This window comes from Rattus rattus, chromosome 2 (genome assembly GCF_011064425.1).
Source record: "Rattus rattus isolate New Zealand chromosome 2, Rrattus_CSIRO_v1, whole genome shotgun sequence".
NCBI classification, from domain to species: Eukaryota; Metazoa; Chordata; class Mammalia; order Rodentia; family Muridae; genus Rattus; species Rattus rattus.
In genome coordinates this window covers 29,187,366-29,205,735 of record NC_046155.1, presented here as the reverse complement: position 1 = coordinate 29,205,735, position 18,370 = coordinate 29,187,366, and the positions used below count along the sequence as shown (strand labels likewise).

At 47.3% G+C, this 18,370-nt stretch overlaps 1 protein-coding gene across 1 annotated transcript in view; it reads right to left on the bottom strand.

Moving 5' to 3' along the window:
• Positions 1 to 1,884: 1,884 nt before the first annotated feature.
• Positions 1,885 to 18,370, bottom strand: part of Rcl1 (RNA terminal phosphate cyclase like 1) — a 43,788-nt gene continuing 27,302 nt past the window's right edge. Inside the window, exons 6-9 of the mRNA XM_032891776.1 lie at positions 16,357 to 16,482; positions 13,728 to 13,884; positions 11,426 to 11,529; positions 1,885 to 2,584 (exon numbers count right to left, since the gene is read on the bottom strand). Coding sequence (XP_032747667.1) covers positions 2,434 to 2,584; positions 11,426 to 11,529; positions 13,728 to 13,884; positions 16,357 to 16,482 — 538 coding nt within the window. The 3' untranslated portion in view covers positions 1,885 to 2,433. The remainder of the gene's footprint in view (positions 2,585 to 11,425; positions 11,530 to 13,727; positions 13,885 to 16,356; positions 16,483 to 18,370) is intronic.

Genomic DNA, 18,370 nt, shown 5'->3' with positions numbered 1-18,370 from the left:
GTTCCTGTGGTCGTAGTACTCAAGAGGCTGATGCATCACAGGTTCAGACTAACATCGTGTCCAAACGGGAAGAAGATCACTCATCTCTTCAAAATAATCTTCCCCACTGCCCCCACATGTTCCAACTCCAGAAGCAGCTGTGGCAGGGAGCTGGAACCTACCAGACACTTCTGTGTACACACACACACACACACACACACACACACACACACACACACACACACACACACACGTCTCCTCTGCTACCTGTAACAATCAGCTCAGGCTTCTGCCTGCTCCCTGACGCTGACCAACAGCATCAGTACCATTTCCAAAAGCTTGTTGACAGATTTTCCTCTATCAGAGAAAATCTAGCAGGTTCAAAACAATGTAGCCACTCAGATCTGTTTGAGCAGGTCTGACTTAAAACAGCAGTGGCCTCAACTATGACAGGCAGGATTCTAAGATGACCAGTCAAACACTAATTCAGATAGTGCTTTGACCGGCTAACCCTTATGACAGGAGGAGCACCCGGCGGGAGTGCTGGACCACAAATTACTTCAAGTAATTGTGATGGTCTGCATATGCTTGGCCCAGGGAGTGGCACTATTAGAAGATGTGGCCTTGCTGGAGGAAGTGTGTCACTGTGGGGTGGGCTTGGAGACCCTCCTCCTAGCTCCTTCTAGGATTCCGAGTCTGTTCCTGGCTTCCTTCAGGTGAAGATGTAGAACTCAGCTCCTCCTGCACCAGGCCTGCCTGGATGCTGCAATGCTGCCATGCTCCTGCCTTGATGATAATGGACTGAGCCTCTGAACCTGTCGGCCAGCCCCAATTAAATGTTGTCCTTTATAAAACTTGCATTGGTCATGGTGTCTGTTCACAGCAATAAAACCCTAACTAAGACTGTAATGTTTTCCCTAGCGGGTACCCCAAGAGGAAGTCAGATTCTGTTTAGATGTCAAGGATTTGATACAGCCTTGCTGGTTTGAAGACGAAGTAGTCAAATGAAAAGGAAGGCTAGCAGAGTCCACCACTCAAAATTGCTGGCAACAGCCAGCAAAAAAACAAAAACAAAACAAACAAACAAACCAAAAAACCAGACCTCAGTCCTCCACGCTGAAACCTTCACCCTCTTTTTCCCAGCGTCTGGGAGCCTGAGAGGATAAGACCTGGAGAGCAGCCTTGTGAGGTGCCAGGCAGAGATGCTAACTAATCATGTGCCACACTTGAGGCCTACTGACTGGGTGGTGAATGAGCATCGCTTTAAACCATCTGCACGTACAGACAGAACACTAATACGGAAAGCTCTGGGCTCGGGCCTCACGCGGAATGCCCAGTGTTCCTCAGGGTCAGATTGCCGGCTTCTGCATTCTCAGTCAGCAGCAAACAGCACTGCTCTTTCAGTAAAAGGAAAAGGTTCTGAGGAAGACAGTGAGGCAAAGGCCATTCTGACTTCCAAATGGGAAAAACAACAGTGGCTCCTTCTCATGTGCACCCACCACACAGAATCTACCGAGTGGCAGGGGAGTGGCCTCAGCCCCCTCTTAGAAGGGAGTTTGTAGCCAGCAGTCTTGAGTGGTGACACAGTATCTCCAGTGGACAAAGAACAGCCTTGCTATGAAAAAGGAAGAGTCCTCAGTGCCGGTGTCCCTCTCCTGTGACACAAATTTTACCGTATGCGCATCAAATGGAGACATCAGTTTAATGTTTCGGCCGGCCATGCTACAGAGCTCTGTCTCTGACTCTGGACTTTGACCCCTCTATTGGCACCCGTGAAACTGGAATAGCAAGAACAGCAGCGCAGGTAACCCGGACACCGGCTGTTACGTCTTTAACTCGGGTCTAATGCTTTTGTATCATAAACATCAAATACTCTGAATTTTCTTATAATAATTTACACTACAGTGCAATAAGAAGAATAAAAACAAATTTTATGCCATACCTGGGGTACAGAAAACATTGAAGACATGTCCTCCCCATCCCCACCACCAGACCCACACACACACAATTTACCAGATTTAGTATAGCACGTGCAGGCAACTCATTCACAAGATAAAGCAAATGTCCCAGCTGCTGGCGGTCTCCTAGCCTGTCATGACTAGAGGACTTCTGCACACGGTCACGTGAACCCCTACACAAAACCACAGTGCTAAGTCAAGGCAGTGCTGCCAGGACACTGTACAGCAGATGGCCACTTCCTGAGGGCCTCTCCTCTGGGTGAGTCTGGAAGCCCACAGCCTGGGCCTCTGACGGATGTCACTGGAGAACCAGCTGGAAGCCATGTGGTAGAAACAGCTTTCATTGGCACATCTGTACTTTCAATGGAAAAGAAATGAAGTCTTTAATGTTAGGAGGCTGTGCTGTCCTGCGTGGACATGTCTGGCTGTGGTCCCGCTGGCCCTTGGCACTCGGTCTCATCCACACACAGCGGAGCCCGCTGTCTGTCTCACAGGATCACTTGAGGGTCTTGCTGAGGTTAGAGAAGCCAATACCAACGCAGGTCATTAGCACTTTGTCCCCGCCCTTGAGTTCTTCACCACATGGCTTGGTTTCAACTTTAAACATAACCTGGAAAAAACTCTTCAAATGCCGCAAAAATTCTATCCTAAAAGAAAATAACGAAAACATCATTTTAAAAGAAGCTATGTCCGCTTAAAACCCTAAATTTTAATTTCTGAAACTAAGAACACTGAAATTAAAACCGTCTAATCAAAACTGCTTTAATATTTATAGCCTGTTAGCTCCCCAAGAGGACTAGAGCAGCCTGCAGAGACAAACACACAACCCAGTAAGGTAAGTTTGCCTGGAAACAGGCTAGAGGTTAGTGAGACACACAGCCTCCCGTCCCACATACTGACTACACTTGCCAATACGGAGGTACTGTTGAACCGTGCATACAACATTTTTCTCCATAGTCACAGCACCATGGGGTAAAAAAAGATAAGCAAAGACTATTTCTCCTGAACTCCAGCAGCTGCCTTCCACTTACAACATATTTCCTGAATCTCTCCATTAGGTTCAGGCACTGTTAGTCAAAGCAAAGAGGAAACCAGGAACACTTCCCTGTGAGGATCTTCATCTGCCGCTACAGAGGACAGAGAAGTAGTCAGGATTCTTAAGAACAGCTGTAAAATTTAAATAAACCACAGAGAAGGAGAAGGGAAGCTGGGGATGTGGTTTGGTGGTAGAGCCCTTGCCTAGCAGAGGGGGAAGACCTGTGCTTGTGTGCTTTCGTGTGCGTATTTAACAGGAGACAAGTGTTAACTAAGGTACCAGAGAAGAGCTCCTGGGGAACACTGTGAAGATTCATGTACCATTTCCTGTAACAGAGAGCACGGCACTCCCCTTCCTGAGACAGCAATTCTTCAGGTGAACTGCAAAGAAGCCTCAGCGGCTTCAAACTGCTGCCCTCGTACAGGTGTGGCCCAGTTTAACCAGAGGGCTCACCTGGACCATTCACTAAACACTAAGGGTTAGAGGAAGTATCCTCATGGAAATGTTTAGAATCGCAGAGCACATTCAAACACACGCTCTCCTTTTTCCTGTATTCTGTGCTGTCAAAGCATAGGGACCAGGAATCTACTAGGAGCAAGCATCCCAGGGGCTGTAACTGAGCATGCTGAAGAGACACTGCTAAGTGAAGAATCCTATTCCGTTCATCTGCAATTAAGGTTCACACAGACACCTGTGTACACTGCTTCCCGACCCAGCGCCAGCCTCCTCACCCCAGCCACACAGTTCTAAGCCTAAAGTACACACAGATCACCTGAGGAACTTTGTCATACTGATTCTAGATGTGCACACCAATGGAACAGAACTGGGGGTCAAGAAATAAACCCACATACTTAAGGTCAAGTTAACAGCTTTGTCAGGAATAAATTAGACAAATGATATGGGAATGCCTGATTATTCACAAGCAAAGGATGGTGGCATTTGACTCCCTGTCACACACAAAATCAACTCAAGCTCTTCAAAGCCTCTGTAAACATTGAAACTATAGGGTGACCACCATTGCGTTTGGACAATGAACAGTTTTAACAGTTGCTAAAACAGAAATACCAAAATTAGAGCAGTAATAATACAGAAAATCTCACAGTAATTTAGGAAAACGATTAAAAAGACAGGCAAGAGATCCAAGTAGAATCCCCTTAAAGACACACGAGCAACAAGGCACGAGACAGCAGAGCATGGAGGGAGGTTGTCTTGTTTGCCACTGGGGAAGTGAAAAGCAGATCTGCTGGCAGAAACTGTTTTGTGCTCAACTGGTGGCACTAAGAAAGACATAGTGACAAGCGTGGGAGGCAGTGGGTGAACGGCTTCGCGTGCTGTGCCTAGAAAAGCACCAGCCTTCACACTCAGGCAGAGTCCAGGTATGACACGGCACTTTTAGATTCGTCCTCGAGGAAGTGAGAGCACACGCCCCACAAACAGACCTATGCACACACACTCGCAGCGGCACTGGTCATGAGAGTGAACTACCCAACAAGAACCCACGCGGAGAACAGCCCGATGCCCACCGACCGATGGAAGAATAGGCATGTCCTATTCATGGATATCACCCAGCGCTCTAAGGCACTTGTATGTGCTCTGTAAACTGTGCTAAGTGAGGGAAGCGGTCACTAAGGGCCTATAGTATCACGTAATTTGTTTTCTAGAAAATGGTCACAAGAATTCTCTCTTGCTGAGGCAGAGCTGGGAGAGCAGGACAAATGGACAGCGACCACAAATGGTCACAAACTTTCTTTCCGGGGTGATAAAAATGTTCTAAAATTAGACTGTGGTTATTCAACTCTATGAGTATACTAAAAACTGTTAAACTGTACACTGTAAATGTGTAAACTGTATGGCCACATAAATTATATTTCTACACATCTATGTGTTTTAAACATGTACTGATCCTGGGTTCCAATCCTAGTCAGTTACATATAAAATTAAGGACAAACCCTGCTGCCGTGAATGTGCCTCCCCTGTGCTTGGTCCACTCACAGGAGGGAAATATACTAAGAGACTAGAGCACTGCGGATCAACTCACCTGTGTCTGAGCTGTGGGCATGCCACCAGACAGGGACCAACCCTGAGCTACCTGTAGCACCAGGGGAGATCTGCTTTGCTGTCCCTCCATGTAAGGACTTCATCTTTACAATGCAAGCCCATTTTAAACTCTCCCATGAAGCCTTCCTCACCAGTAACACCTGTCCACCTGACTCTTCTCTGTCTCAGAGGAGTTACTACTGCATTCTCTGCTTAGTGGCTACGGAAGTTGCTGCCATACAGTGCTCTGGGTAGGTAAGTCACAAAGGCATCTCAACAAAGATGTCCTTCTGCACAGATGAAACGCTCTCCCTGCTATTTGAAGGCACCAAGGAGAACAGAGAAGTTGGGGGTAATTGAGAAATGACTTGAGCTTTCTTGGTAATTAAGGGAAGTCAGTTCTCCCCCTGCTGGCTTTCTGGTCTTACTGACCATGGGAATTTTTCCCTCTTTTTTCTTTCTCCTTTCTCCATCTATCCTACCACCTTCTGCATCTTGTCTTAGGGAAAAGAAGACACAGACACAAATCCCACAGATAAACAGGCCACACACGTGTGTGAGCCGAGCCTCCAGCTGGCAGCGGAAACACCAGGGCCTCACCGACTCATCTGCAGGCCAAGGGGAAGGCAGTTTGATCTCCCTTGCTGCTGCTGCGCGTACTGACACGGGCCTGAGGCAAGCTTCCCTCTGGGCCCCATGCAGCTACTTCACTCTGAATCATTCCACTGTGCTAAAAGGGCCAGACACTCTGAATCATTCCACTGTGCTAAAAGGGCCAGACGCCCTCCCTAGCTGGCAGAACTCCTGGGACTCCAGCGTGCTCCGTGTCTTGGAGGAGGGTGGAAGTGTGCAGGCTACTTATGGATGGCGTTGAGGAATCTGCAGCTTTTGGAACAGTTATGAAAAGCAAAGGTTGTTTAACTTTCTCCACAGCGTTCTGCCAGCCTCTCAGGCTGTCTGAGGAAGGCAGCAGCAGGGAGGCTGAGGAGTATTTCAGAATGTTCTTCTTCCCCCTCCGGCCTCATTTTCTCTAGGTTTTTCTGATGTAGGTGGAACATCAGAAAGCAAAGCTGAAGTTGAAATGTGACAAGGGAGAGCTAACCTAAACCACACGTCCTTAGGAATGGGCTGGTCAGGCTGTGCTGCTGTGGGGCTGGTCAGGCTGTGCTGCTGGGCTGTGCACACCTTTAATTTAACCCTGGCACTTGGGAGGCAGACCCAGGTAGATCTGAGTTCAAGGCCAACTTGATCTAGAGGGAGTTCCAGGACAGTCAAGGACATACAACCCAGTCCTGAAAAAGGAGGAAGGGAGGAGAGGGAGGGGAGGGAGGGGGAGGGAGGAGGGGAGGGAGGGAGGAAGGAGGGAGGGAGGGAGGAGGGAGGGAGGGGGGAAGGGAGAGTATCTAACCTGAGAGCAAGGAGAAGCTTTTCTTAAAGCCTCTTGGGGCAAATGGAGTTTTATGCAACTTCAGAGTAAATGATCTTAATGCCCCACTTAACAACTCTCTCTCTCTCTCTCTCTCTCTCTCTCTCTCTCCTCCATCTATCCATCCATGCATCCATCCATCTATCCATCTATCCATCCATCCATCCATCCATCCATCCATCCATCTCCCACTGTCACTGTCAATAAGCAAGGACCATCTGCCCACAGAATCGCAATGGCCAGGCCTGGACAGGCTCAGGCACAGCCCCTCCAATGGCCTGGGCAGCACAAGAGGAAGGAAGCAGTGATGGGTTAGCCTCTTCCACCAACCCAGCAGGTTTCTGTGTTACCTGGATGTGGGCCAGGGTTAGGGCCGCCAATACGTTAGGTCCAGAGGCTGGGGGACAAGATTTCAGAGTAAGGAGACCACTGCATGTGTCTGCACTTTTGAGACCAGTGGTGTAACTGATGCTAACACTTCAACCCTACTCCAAGAATGGCGTTAGAATGACGTCATTAAACTTGGTTAAGGGCGACAGGAAACAGAATTGGGTTGATATGCCACAGGCACACAGCCAACCACTACCACAAGCAGGCATCGATTTATGAAAAGCTTCATGGTCTGAGGTGTGCAGAGGCTGAAATGAGAGTTGCAGGACGATGCTCTCTGTATCGGCAGAGTCCTGAGAGACCAGCGACAGTGGACGGGACCCAGCTCTTTAAGCTAACGTCAGTTAAGGGAAGCAGCATCTCCAATGAACCTGTTCCAGTTAGAGCACCGCCACCTTTCTGTGAGGTGACCCTGGCAAGTGACATGATGTCTTATCAACTAAGATGAGGCACACAGCCGCACCTACATTTTCACTCACACAGGTTATGTTGGAAATTATGGAGTTAAAAGATTTAAAATGCCCTAGCTTTCTGTTCAACAAAAGGGAAATCAGCTCCATACTGAAAACCCAGACAACTGCCCAGGACTAACAAAGGCATGGATCTTGGACAGCCTACAACCACCATTTTTCTAAACCAGCATAATGATTACTTACACTCTAAATATTTGCCCTTATACCGTAATGAGGTCCTCACACATCAAGGAAACTTCTCTTTGCAACAGATGGAGACCATTACAGAAAACTACAACCAATCAAAATGCTGGGGTGTGGAGCCCAGCATTGAATATGAATATGCCTATAACTCCCATACCTAAGGTCAGGGAACACTGGGAGGTGGTGGGGGTGGGGTGGGATGAATTTAAGTGGGAAAGGGTCAGGGAGTTTGCTGTGAGATTGTGTCTTGAGGGTCAGAAGCTACATCCCCAGTGTCTCACCAACATGAACTGGACAAGGATGACATAACGACAGACATGCTAAAGCGGGAGTGGGTGGGAAGCCCACGAGGCCTGAACCCTATACAAAGAACGAGGGTCCACTTAGGACTCTGAGAGCAGGAATGTAGCTCCTTCCAGGGAAGGGCATATCAAATGGTTATCCAACGGTCAGCCCCGAAAATATACACACAAGCTACATTTATGTATTCAGGAATGTGTGTGTGTGTGTGTGTGTGTATGTATGTATGTATGTATGTATGTATGTAAAGTAACAACAATTATTAGGAAAAAATACCATGAATTTGAAAGAGAGCAAGACAGAATATATGAGAGAGTTTGGAAGAAGAAGGGGAAAGAGGAAATGATTTAATTCTATTATAATCTGAAACAAAGTACAAGAGTTTAAAAAAAAAAAAAAACAAAAAAAAAACAAGATTATCTGGGGACTGAGGCTCTCCAGCTCCATAGTGGAGCACTCAGCTGGCTAAGCAACGTAAGGCCCTGGACTTGATTGCTAGCACCACAAACAAACAAACAAACAAACAAACAAACAAACAAACAAACGAATCAAGCAGTGTCCCGCTCACAGCAGACAGTGCCCGTTAAACAAACAATGCCTACACCACTCTGCGATGTATAAACAGCAATGTACAATTTGTGAAGGAATGTTACTATAAGTCAGTTGTAAATTTAAAGTAATACATACAGCTATACAGAGAGCTCTCGAGCACGTGCAGCTGACTTCAGGCCTGAGATCCCTCTGTGGAAGTTCACCTGCTGGAGCTCAAAGTGACATGATGGGTACAATGAGGTGTCAAGGCAGACCCGAGTGCCACAGATGCTGCTAAGTACCCGACTGCCTGTTATCGACAGAGGCTCAGAAATGGTCAGCATCGGTCTCCCCGGGGGCACTGTAGCACAGACAGAGTGTAAGCACAGACAGGTTGGACACCAAGGTCTGCACAGGCAGAAAGCTCCTGCAAGCTTTGATCTCTTTCCTGTCAGGATCTCTGAGAGTTCTAAGTGCCTGATGAGGGTGACATAGGTGTTCGTGTAGCTCAATATATAAAGATATTTGATGCATTGATATATAGGTATATAATAATGTATGATATATTTTTGTTATTTTAACTTATAAATAAAATAGAATTTCTCACTAAAATGTAAAATTAAGCTTCCTGGACTTAAAACTATAAGCCAATAATACTCAAATTTAAAACAGAGAGTTTCTCTTCTCCTGTCCATGGCATCCAAGACTATTTATTCAAATGAGAAAAACTGTCTGGTCTCAAAATGGTCACACATATAGACTTAATTACTCAAATAGTACAAGGAGCCAAAGCAGCAACCTCCTATAGCAATAGGGAAAGCAGGGAGGGGAGGAGGAACACTTAACCCTTACTTCCCAGCAAGGGCCTGAACACGGAGGTAAAACTTCATAATCCTGGTGCTCCAGAAAACGGCAGAGATGCTAGTCACACAAATCAACCACGTGCAAACGGCCAAAGGAAAGCACACGCCGTCTTCAAACCAAGAATATTCTTGCTTTCCTCAAGGAAAGTGAGGTCCAAAAAAACTGTCTCTATGACTTTATTAGCACACAAATATGATGTGATACTCTGCCCGCCCCCATGATAAGTCCTGGTGCCTGTCCTATTCATAGATAAGATGCCAATTGTGCCTGTAATGGCCCATGCTCGCCCTTTGTCTTCTGAGAGGCTGGAGCCTCTCACAGGATCAAGGGCAAAGGGGTCCCAATCACAGACACGCCTTTGCTGAATACAATTCCCCACCTGTGCTTGCCGATACCAAAAAATGCTTGGGGCAGGTAGGCTGTGTGTGTGCAGAGGAGGCGGAGTGTGCTAAGCCCCAGAGGAAGGAGCACGTGTCCAAGCCTCAGATCCAAATCTCAATGCACAGAATGCTCCCATCTGGACTACTTTCAAAGCTCCACTCTGGGTTGGGGATTTAGCTCAGTGGTTAGAGCGCTTGCCTAGGAAAAGGCCCTGGGTTCCCCCAGCTCTGAAAAAAGAACAAAAAAAACCAAAAAAAAAAAAAAAAAGCTACTGAGCAGACTACTGTTTTCCCAGGAGTTGCAGTAATTTTAGGTTTCTGGAAAAAGAAAGGAAACCTAAAAGGATTATGTGGTGAAGGACAGTCATATCCCAAAAGGCTGCAGACATTAAAGGATTATACAAGGCCCTGGAGTTGAAGTGGAAGACTCTGCAAAAACAACTTAAGAAAAAAAAGATAAAAAATATATATTCCATGTTCACACGCTGTTCTGCCAAGGCCCAAGCCATGGACCACACACATTTGGAGACAATGCTTTTACTGTCTCCGGGACAGCCACGGGGCCTCTGCTGCCCTGGAGCAGAAGCTGGACAAGCACTGACCAGCTAAGAAGCCAACTGTCCCAAGATGCTCACACAGCCACCAGCTGCTTCCAGGAACTGGTGGAATCCTGCACCTGGGAGTGTGCTGACCACCCACCTCCCTTCTGAATGTTCCAGTGACATTCTGTCTGAGCAAGGTGGACTTCTGATGTTAGCGTGACAGATTACTCATGTCTAGATTCCGGCTCTGTGAAACACTTTACACACATTACCAGGAGATAACGTGTCCTCCCTGCTTATCAGTGTTCCCTGCTGCTAAGAGAGTGCATTCCCTTTCATCATCTGTTCCAAAAACCTCACACTGCCAACTCTAAAAGTAAAAGAATCTCCTTCAACTTCTGGCTCCCCAAGGCCCTCCTCTTCTCAACGTGAAGGCACCACCATTCTTCAGCTATCACAGTACTGTACCTTTCAGATCTACAGCATCGGTACCATGATAACCGAAAAAGGACAGTTCAGTCTCAGATCTACTTGTCCCCTCCCCATTTACTACCCCTAGCTGACCATACAGCTAGCTTAAGTCTGGGAGCACGTAAGTACATGTGCATATACATGTGTGCATGTCCATACATGCAAACACACACACACACACACACACACACACACACGAGCCTGTTTTCAAACCTGCTCATTTATCCCTGACTAGAAATGTGTCTTGAGCTTTGCCCTCTGTAATTCAAGTCTCCCAACTCGCTATTACTCTTGGAGTGTACAGTGTGTTTTATACCCTAGCAGTCGATTTCTGCTAATACCCAACTGCCCCAAAACATCTCTGTAACTCCCAACTGGTCTGGGAACATTCCTATGAATTTTACCTCTTTATGTCCCCCAGCCAGCTCATATGGAATACCATCAGAAAAACAGCCCATTTGCCACAGTAAGAAAGCTAGCATGTGAGAGGGATGTAAAGTGAATAAATAAAAACTAAGCGGGGGGGGGATGCCATTGGGAAGACAGGGGTGGAAAAACTTCAAGCTACATGTTTCTCTCCAAATAGAAATAAGGCAAAGTACAGACACAAGAACTATGCAGTGTATATGCCAGGGCTCAGGTAACAGGAGGACAGTAGTTATACCGGGAAGAAGGGAAGGCCCAAACCCTGTGTGAAGAAACACACACCAGGGTAACAGTTGCCACTGCTGGCTAGTTAAAGATCAATACAAGCAGGGACACTGCTGTGGTCACAGGCTAGGCACATCTGTGTCATTCTGTATAGGCAGAAAGCCAAACAGAACACATCAGTGAGGACAAATGAAAGCTACTTACGTGTAGGGGGAAAGTGGTCCCAGCAGGACTTTGGAGACGTCCTGCTGTCCAAGGGTCATGAGCAGAAGAACTAGACTTTGGCTGGTTGAGTCCACACATCCACCCTGTAAACACAAACACACTAATGATTAATCACAAACCAGAAAGGGGAACGAACAAGCAGGGAGAGAAGAGGACAAAAGCCCTTCGAACACCGAAAGCTCCAGACAGCGGACTGAAGGTCAAGCTGAACGTGGGCCTCCTGAGGACGACTCATCTACCAACCAACGAGGCTAAGCTAACAGCTGACCCACGTAGCGGCTGAAAGTCACGCTCCCAGCAAAGATCCACTGAGGCAAACAAGGAACCTGCCCTTCCTAACTGTGGCAATAGTGCGTCCCCTCTGCTCTAGGAGAGGTCTAGTTACTCCAGAGGGTTAAGCAGACAACCTGTGCTGATTTGGTGAGGCACAGAGCAGTCAGTCACACACACGCAGGGAGTAGCTGTTAGAGGTCTCCCTGCATTCATCCCACGGTGCTCTGAAACAAGTCCTAAGTACTCCTGGCCTCTTCCCATGTGACCTGACAGTGCCAAGACCACAGCCAGACTGCTTGTTGTTATTACGAAGACACTGTCCCTCCCCAAGTTTTATTTCCTTGTTTTCCTTCCAAGCATAAGCAAAACAATTTTCTCTAAAACTTTCCCCTGAAGCACGACTGTGTTTGCTCCCTTTTTTCATTCTTTATTTCCAACTATGTCTTTTAAAAAGCCTTTATTCCTGACTATTCTTCCTAGGGTAATTGTAACAATGTCAACATATATACAACGTTACAGAGTACAAGCAGGATGTCATAACATTTTTACCCATCTATGTATCTGAAAACTTAAGTTTGTGACTGTGGTTCACTGCTGTCCAAGGCTAGACTCTGAGTACGACGACAGGTCAGCCGGAGAGGCTTACAGGGTGCCTCCTTCCTTTCTAAACGCATTCAGGGCAGGGAGTAAAGCAACCGGAGCTGCAGACACCCCTCAGACTGTCACTCCTCATTTAGTAGGCCTTCATGAAAATCCATTCCTCTAAAGTTATTAAAGAACAAGAAACATTTTTTTTCCATTTTTTTTCATTAAACTTTAAGACAAAAGCTGCTTTTCATACAAAACAGGAAATCTGACCCATAAAACCAATTGTTTCCCAGCTCTTGTTTATTTCCCTACAACTGCCTAAAACTAAGCTGTTCTCTTCTCCCTGCTCTGCACGCCAAGCTGCTATTGCACTGCCTCAGTGCTGATCTGCACTGGGTACTGGACGGAAACTTCAATGCAATAAAACGTCAGGGTCCACGTACAGACATTGCGGAGGGAGTGGGGGCTCCAAGTCATGGCACGGATAGGGCAGCCTTCGGGAGCAGGCTCTTAAAATGGCCTGGGGGTTAGATAAGCAGGCCTTGGAAAGAAGACAAGGGCAGCAGAGTGGGGCGGCTCACAGGCAATGGGAAAGAGGCCAGGTTCTGAATTCTGGGAGGATGGGAAGCCAGTGTAGGGCTCTGCCAATGGACAGAAAGGGAGTCCAGGTTTGGAGGTAGAACCCGACTAAGAGGGAGGCTGAAGAGGATGTGAAAGAATTCTCCTCACTGAAGACAAGAGAGGGGGAGGTTAGGGGAGGGGGGAGGTGGAAAGACAGCAGGGCAGTGGATGGAACAGCAGGACAGAACCACGAGTGCGTGGAAATCCTTGAGCAGAAGGAACTGGGTCAGAGACTCCCACTTGTGATATTAAAAGCAAACAACTCCTTCAGAAGGGAGGGTTTGCTCTCACATGTCACACCAGAGCTGTGGAGAAGTAGTCAAAACAGCATCAAGTGTTTTCAACCTTTTACTAATTAAAGACTAGACACTCACAGGAAGTTTTCTTAGTGACTAGAAGATCTCACTAAAGGTAAGAACCCAACACCTAATCCAGGCTGCATGCTTTTCTGCTGGCACTGATGAAAACCCAAATGCCAGCTGCGTCCATGGGCTCATTCTAAATCCCCTGAAACGTGGTTTCCATTTCCCACGGTCTCCTGGAAAGGGACATAAGTGTCCCCATAGTTGGGCTCCCTTCTCTCCTCTTCCCCAGTAAAAGCTAGCTCTTCTCTGTCCCAATAGAACCGATCTTGTTCATGGACTAATTCAATGAACCCATTAAACTAGTGAATTCTAAACTACTTGATACACGAACACAGCTCTTTAGCATAACTCAGAAAGGAGTAAAGAAGGAAAGACATCTGATTATCTTTCCCTGACTGCTCCTTTCTCTGCATCCGCAGGGCCAGAGGACATACCCTGTAGATTTCCTCGAGCAGCAGCTTTGCACAGTTCCTGCCGAGGTCCTCAGGAAGCACTGCTGCTCCCTGGCCCTGGGGATTGGAGGCCAGTTCAGCACTCAGGAAGGTACCATTGGTGGTCTCTGCAACCAGGGACAGCCCGAAGCCTGGAGACCTAGTGATGCAAGGGCAGACACCCAGTAAGCGAAGGCACACACAGGAGCACACAAAGGCAGATGCATTCTTCATTAGAGCAGTAGACTCCCAAGGCAAGAGGAAGTTCAGAGTTACTATTGGACCTCTATTCCCTTGCTTTCTCCCTCCCTGCTCTTTGCAAAAACTCTGTGTTTCTAACAACAATCAAAGAGTATGATGCCAACAGGTGCCCAGGTATCGAGCATGCAAATATCAGTTGTCTTCACTTACAAATAAGAACATGCTGGGAGTAAGCAGCCTGACACGAGGGCCTATGCATTCCAGAGTACGGAAGTTCTCCAGTTCCCATTCGACCCTGAACTTCAGCCAATTCAGAACTTACTACAACCTTGGAGACCATCTGACTACAACTCTAAGAAATACCATGTTTCCCTTAATCAAAAGTATGAAACCAGAAAGGGGAAAAGGAGTCCCATGTTTGTACTTTTGTCTGGAGACAGCACAGAACTCGAATTCATTTCAATGAGAACAATCAATGGGCTGGCACTGTGGTCTCTGCACATCTCTACTGACCAACAGCTGGGACCTAATAGTTTTGTCCAGGACCACAACTGACTTAGGCATCCAATAGGCAAGCACCCGTACAAAGCTTCCACATCCAGGAACCAGAAATATGCTGCGCAGACACCTGAGATTCCATCCTCACAAAACACAGCAACGACAATTCAACCAGAAACAAAACAAACAGTTCAGATTGTGCCTCAAACGTACCTTGTCCAGTGCAAAGTAAATACATCACTAGAACAGCTTTTCCACTGGCATGTTCCATGCACCATTGCAACAGACCTACCGCCCCAACACTGGTCAACACCGCTCACAAAATGTCTTCCCTATCTACAACAATGGCCAAAGTAGTTCCAGAGAAACTCTAGGCATAGCTACATCCATTTGTGTTTTAGAGACTGTTTCACTAGGTAGCCCCAGTTAGCCTCATGCTCAATCCTTGTCTTAGCCTCCAAGAGGGCTGGGATTAGACATGCACCATCAAACTGGAATGCTGTTTTGCAAGCACTACATGGACTCATCGTGTGGAAGGATTCTATTGCCCAGTTTTAAACTTCCTTAAAGCAATCACGATACCTGCCAAAGCAAGGTTCCAGAGCACCTGACTCATGTTTAACAATGTAGCATCACTCACCTTACTAGACATCTAGAGAACTTAGCATATAGATTCCTCTGGATCCTGAGAAACTGCGTGTCTAGCATGGCGGCAGCGTGCACAAGACATCACTGAGGATCTGCAGTGGAGGTCTGCAAAGCGTTGCTTCCTCCATAGCTTTCCTTCCTACTTATGAAGGACTCCTTACTTATCATTTCTTCTTTAAAGTAATGGCTGTCCAAATGGGACACACTGGACCAATGTGCATGCTGGTCTAAGTGCTAATAAGGTCATCAAGAACTCTTGGCTTCCAGGGTTCCAGGGCATGAACACTACATTTCAACAATCCTTACTCATGTTGAACCATCACTGGATCAGACAGGGCCATAACCTAGGCATGATTTCACAGTGATTTATAACCTATAACTTGGGATTTAAAGCTAAACCCAAATGTGAGTAATACATCAGTTTTATACATAATTTTTAACGCAAAGCTTGGAGATCATATCAATATATTGATCTGTATTTAAGGCTGCTACTCAGAACATGACGCTACACCAGGGCAGCTAGGGGAGCAGCACTATAAAAGCTACTCTGTAGCTGGTGGCAGGCAGTATGGCCTCCAGGCAGCCTGGCCTTCGGGCCTGCACTGTTCTTTTCTGCCCATTCTGGAAAAGCAGAAGATCAGAGAACAGACTATCCCAGTACACTCAGACAGCCTCTGCTGCTACCTACCTACCCCTTCCCAGCCCCTGGCAATCGCCTCCATTAAAGAGCAGACCCACTGCTAATTCCAGATCTACAGCTGGGGAAGCAGGCAGGAAGAAAAGGCAAACACCAGGAGTTACCATTTCCACAGCATGTATTGACTGCTACATACAGATAGCATACATAGACACCTTTTAAATCACTATTTACAATCATCGTAGGGTACATCATTACCCTCAGTGCATAAAGAAAGAATGTTCTGGTGTTTGAATAACAGGAATGGGAATGTCAATGCCCTTTCTGTCCCCAGAAGGAAGGGCCAACTGTGTAGACACAACCTTTCTAGGCCTGACCTCTGACACCATCGCTTTCCACTGGAAGGTGTGAAGGCCAAACTTCTCACTCCCACTCAACCACCCAGTCCTCGTGTATACTCTTTGCTCAAGTCAGGAGAGACTCGGAGACAGCCGTGCGGACCCTCAGAGAAAAGGCGATTTCCTAACCAAGTAGATGTCCGCAGAACCCAGTGTTTTTATTTGGGAGAGAGAAAACCTGGAAACCAGTGAGATGGAAGGAGCGGTGTGGTGTTCCCACTGAGCTCGGCTGCTGCTGGAATGCACTCACTTCCCAGAATTGACGCCTTTCATGTGATCTGTGTAGATATAGATGTCAGGGATGAACTTGTTGAGGATGCCCCTTGCAGAATCCACAATGCGGTTTGCCATCTGAGGTGATACACGCACTGAGTACCTGCAGCCCAGGGTTAAGGAAGTTATGAGACTTGGATGTCACAACAGAGAAGGAAAGCGTGTTAGAAAGCTAGCAAGTTTGTGCCAGGTGCCATGCTGGTACTTAAAATTCCCGTCTCCCAACTGCCGTTATTTAACACAATAGCTCTACAAGTAAATTTTTTTCACTATTAAAATAGTTTCAAACAGTCATGGCGAAAAGGAATCTAGATTCCTAGGATGGAAGTCAGCTCCCACTGCCCAGTCGTGACTTCCCAGCCAGCCTTCTCTGTAACTGTCCACTCTACATTGTGAAGCTGCCTGTGCTCATCTCAGCCACAATCGGGCTCCCAGTGACAACTGCGACAACTCTGCTACAGTCTTTGGGCGTCCGACTGCTGTAAGGAGCCTCTCTTTGATCTAAGGCTAGGCCAGATACCACAATGGCTGACCCTGGGCCAATCCCAGTCCCCCTGCCAGGATGACAACAGAGGGTCGGGAAGCAGAAAGATCAGAGTGACTGCAGGTTTCCCAAACATATGACTTAAGAAGCAATTGCTGCACTTGCGAGGATAGTCTTTGGTGGGAACTACTACCAAGCACCCTGCAACAAGGGACGCCAGAAGAGGAGGAAGGACTTGGCAAAAGGGGTTGGTGTGAGGATGTGGAACCCATAACCCTAAGTTAAAACTTTGTAACAGAGACCGACTCTCCCGACCCCTCAGGAGCTGGAGAGACACACGCAGGACTAAGCAATGGGAAGAGCACACAGTAAATCCACGTGGACTCCAATGAAGTGTGAGCTGCCCATTCCCACAGGACTCTTCAGTGACTACTCTCAACATGAGAACTAAGAAACAAAACACCGTGCACGGAGTCTGACCTGTCAGCCAGCTCCTCTCCTGGCCTGGACCAGAACACAGCTGAAGAGCAAACCTGGATCCTGCTGTGAAGTCTCTCCAGTCTGCTTAGCGAGTCCATCCCCAACCTGTAACCTCTGACTACCTGACCCAGTCAGTCTTCAACCTCAACTGCCTCCCAGCATTCTTCCATCCACATATGCCTCCCACCTGAAGCCCTCCAGGCAGTAGCTGACTTGAACTTACCATGTCTCCCTTCAGACACATGTTGTCCTTGCTCCGTAAGGCCAAGGGATTTACTGCTGCACCCCTCACAGCTCCAAATCACTTTTGTACTGAGAATCACTGACTAATATTTGACTTGACTCCAAGGACAAATCCCAAATGGCGAAAGAGCAAAAGGGATTTTTTTTTTTCAATACACAAAGAACCCGGTTTCATCACCACCCCTGCTGTCCAGAATGTACTTTGAACACCATTGAGACAAACAGCCCCAGGTCTTACAGCTTTTGGACTGAATGGGTGCCATCTTTCTGGAGCCTGACCCTACCTGCTGTCCCTTGGACAGCTCAGGAGGTGCCACCACCCCAAGTCAACCCCACCACACTCAGGATTCCCAGAGGTCTTTCACATACATCTCCCCTTATCTTACGCTCTCAGCAACCCTGTGATGGGGGCCAAGTCCTGGCTCTGCAGCATATTGCCAGGTGAGCCTCTGGGATGCCAAACCGAGACACTCACTCAAAGCTAAACAGATCTGACTACAAAAACCAGCCTCCTTTCACCCCTCCTGAGATAGGGAGAGCAGTGGGCAAAAGGGGGCTGAGTTAAGATGTGCAGAGTGTGTGTGTGTGTGTGTGTGTGTGTGTGTGTGTGTGTGTGTGTGTGTGTGTGTGTGTGTGTGACTCAAACTCTCAAGTTAGCCTTTTTACTGATAGGGAAAAGAAGCCAGACTATTCTACAAATCCCAGCCCACCTGAGTCTCCTGTCTGTCTGCCCCCCAGCTTCTGCACTTAATTCTTCCATACTGCACCATGAACTCTGGATCAG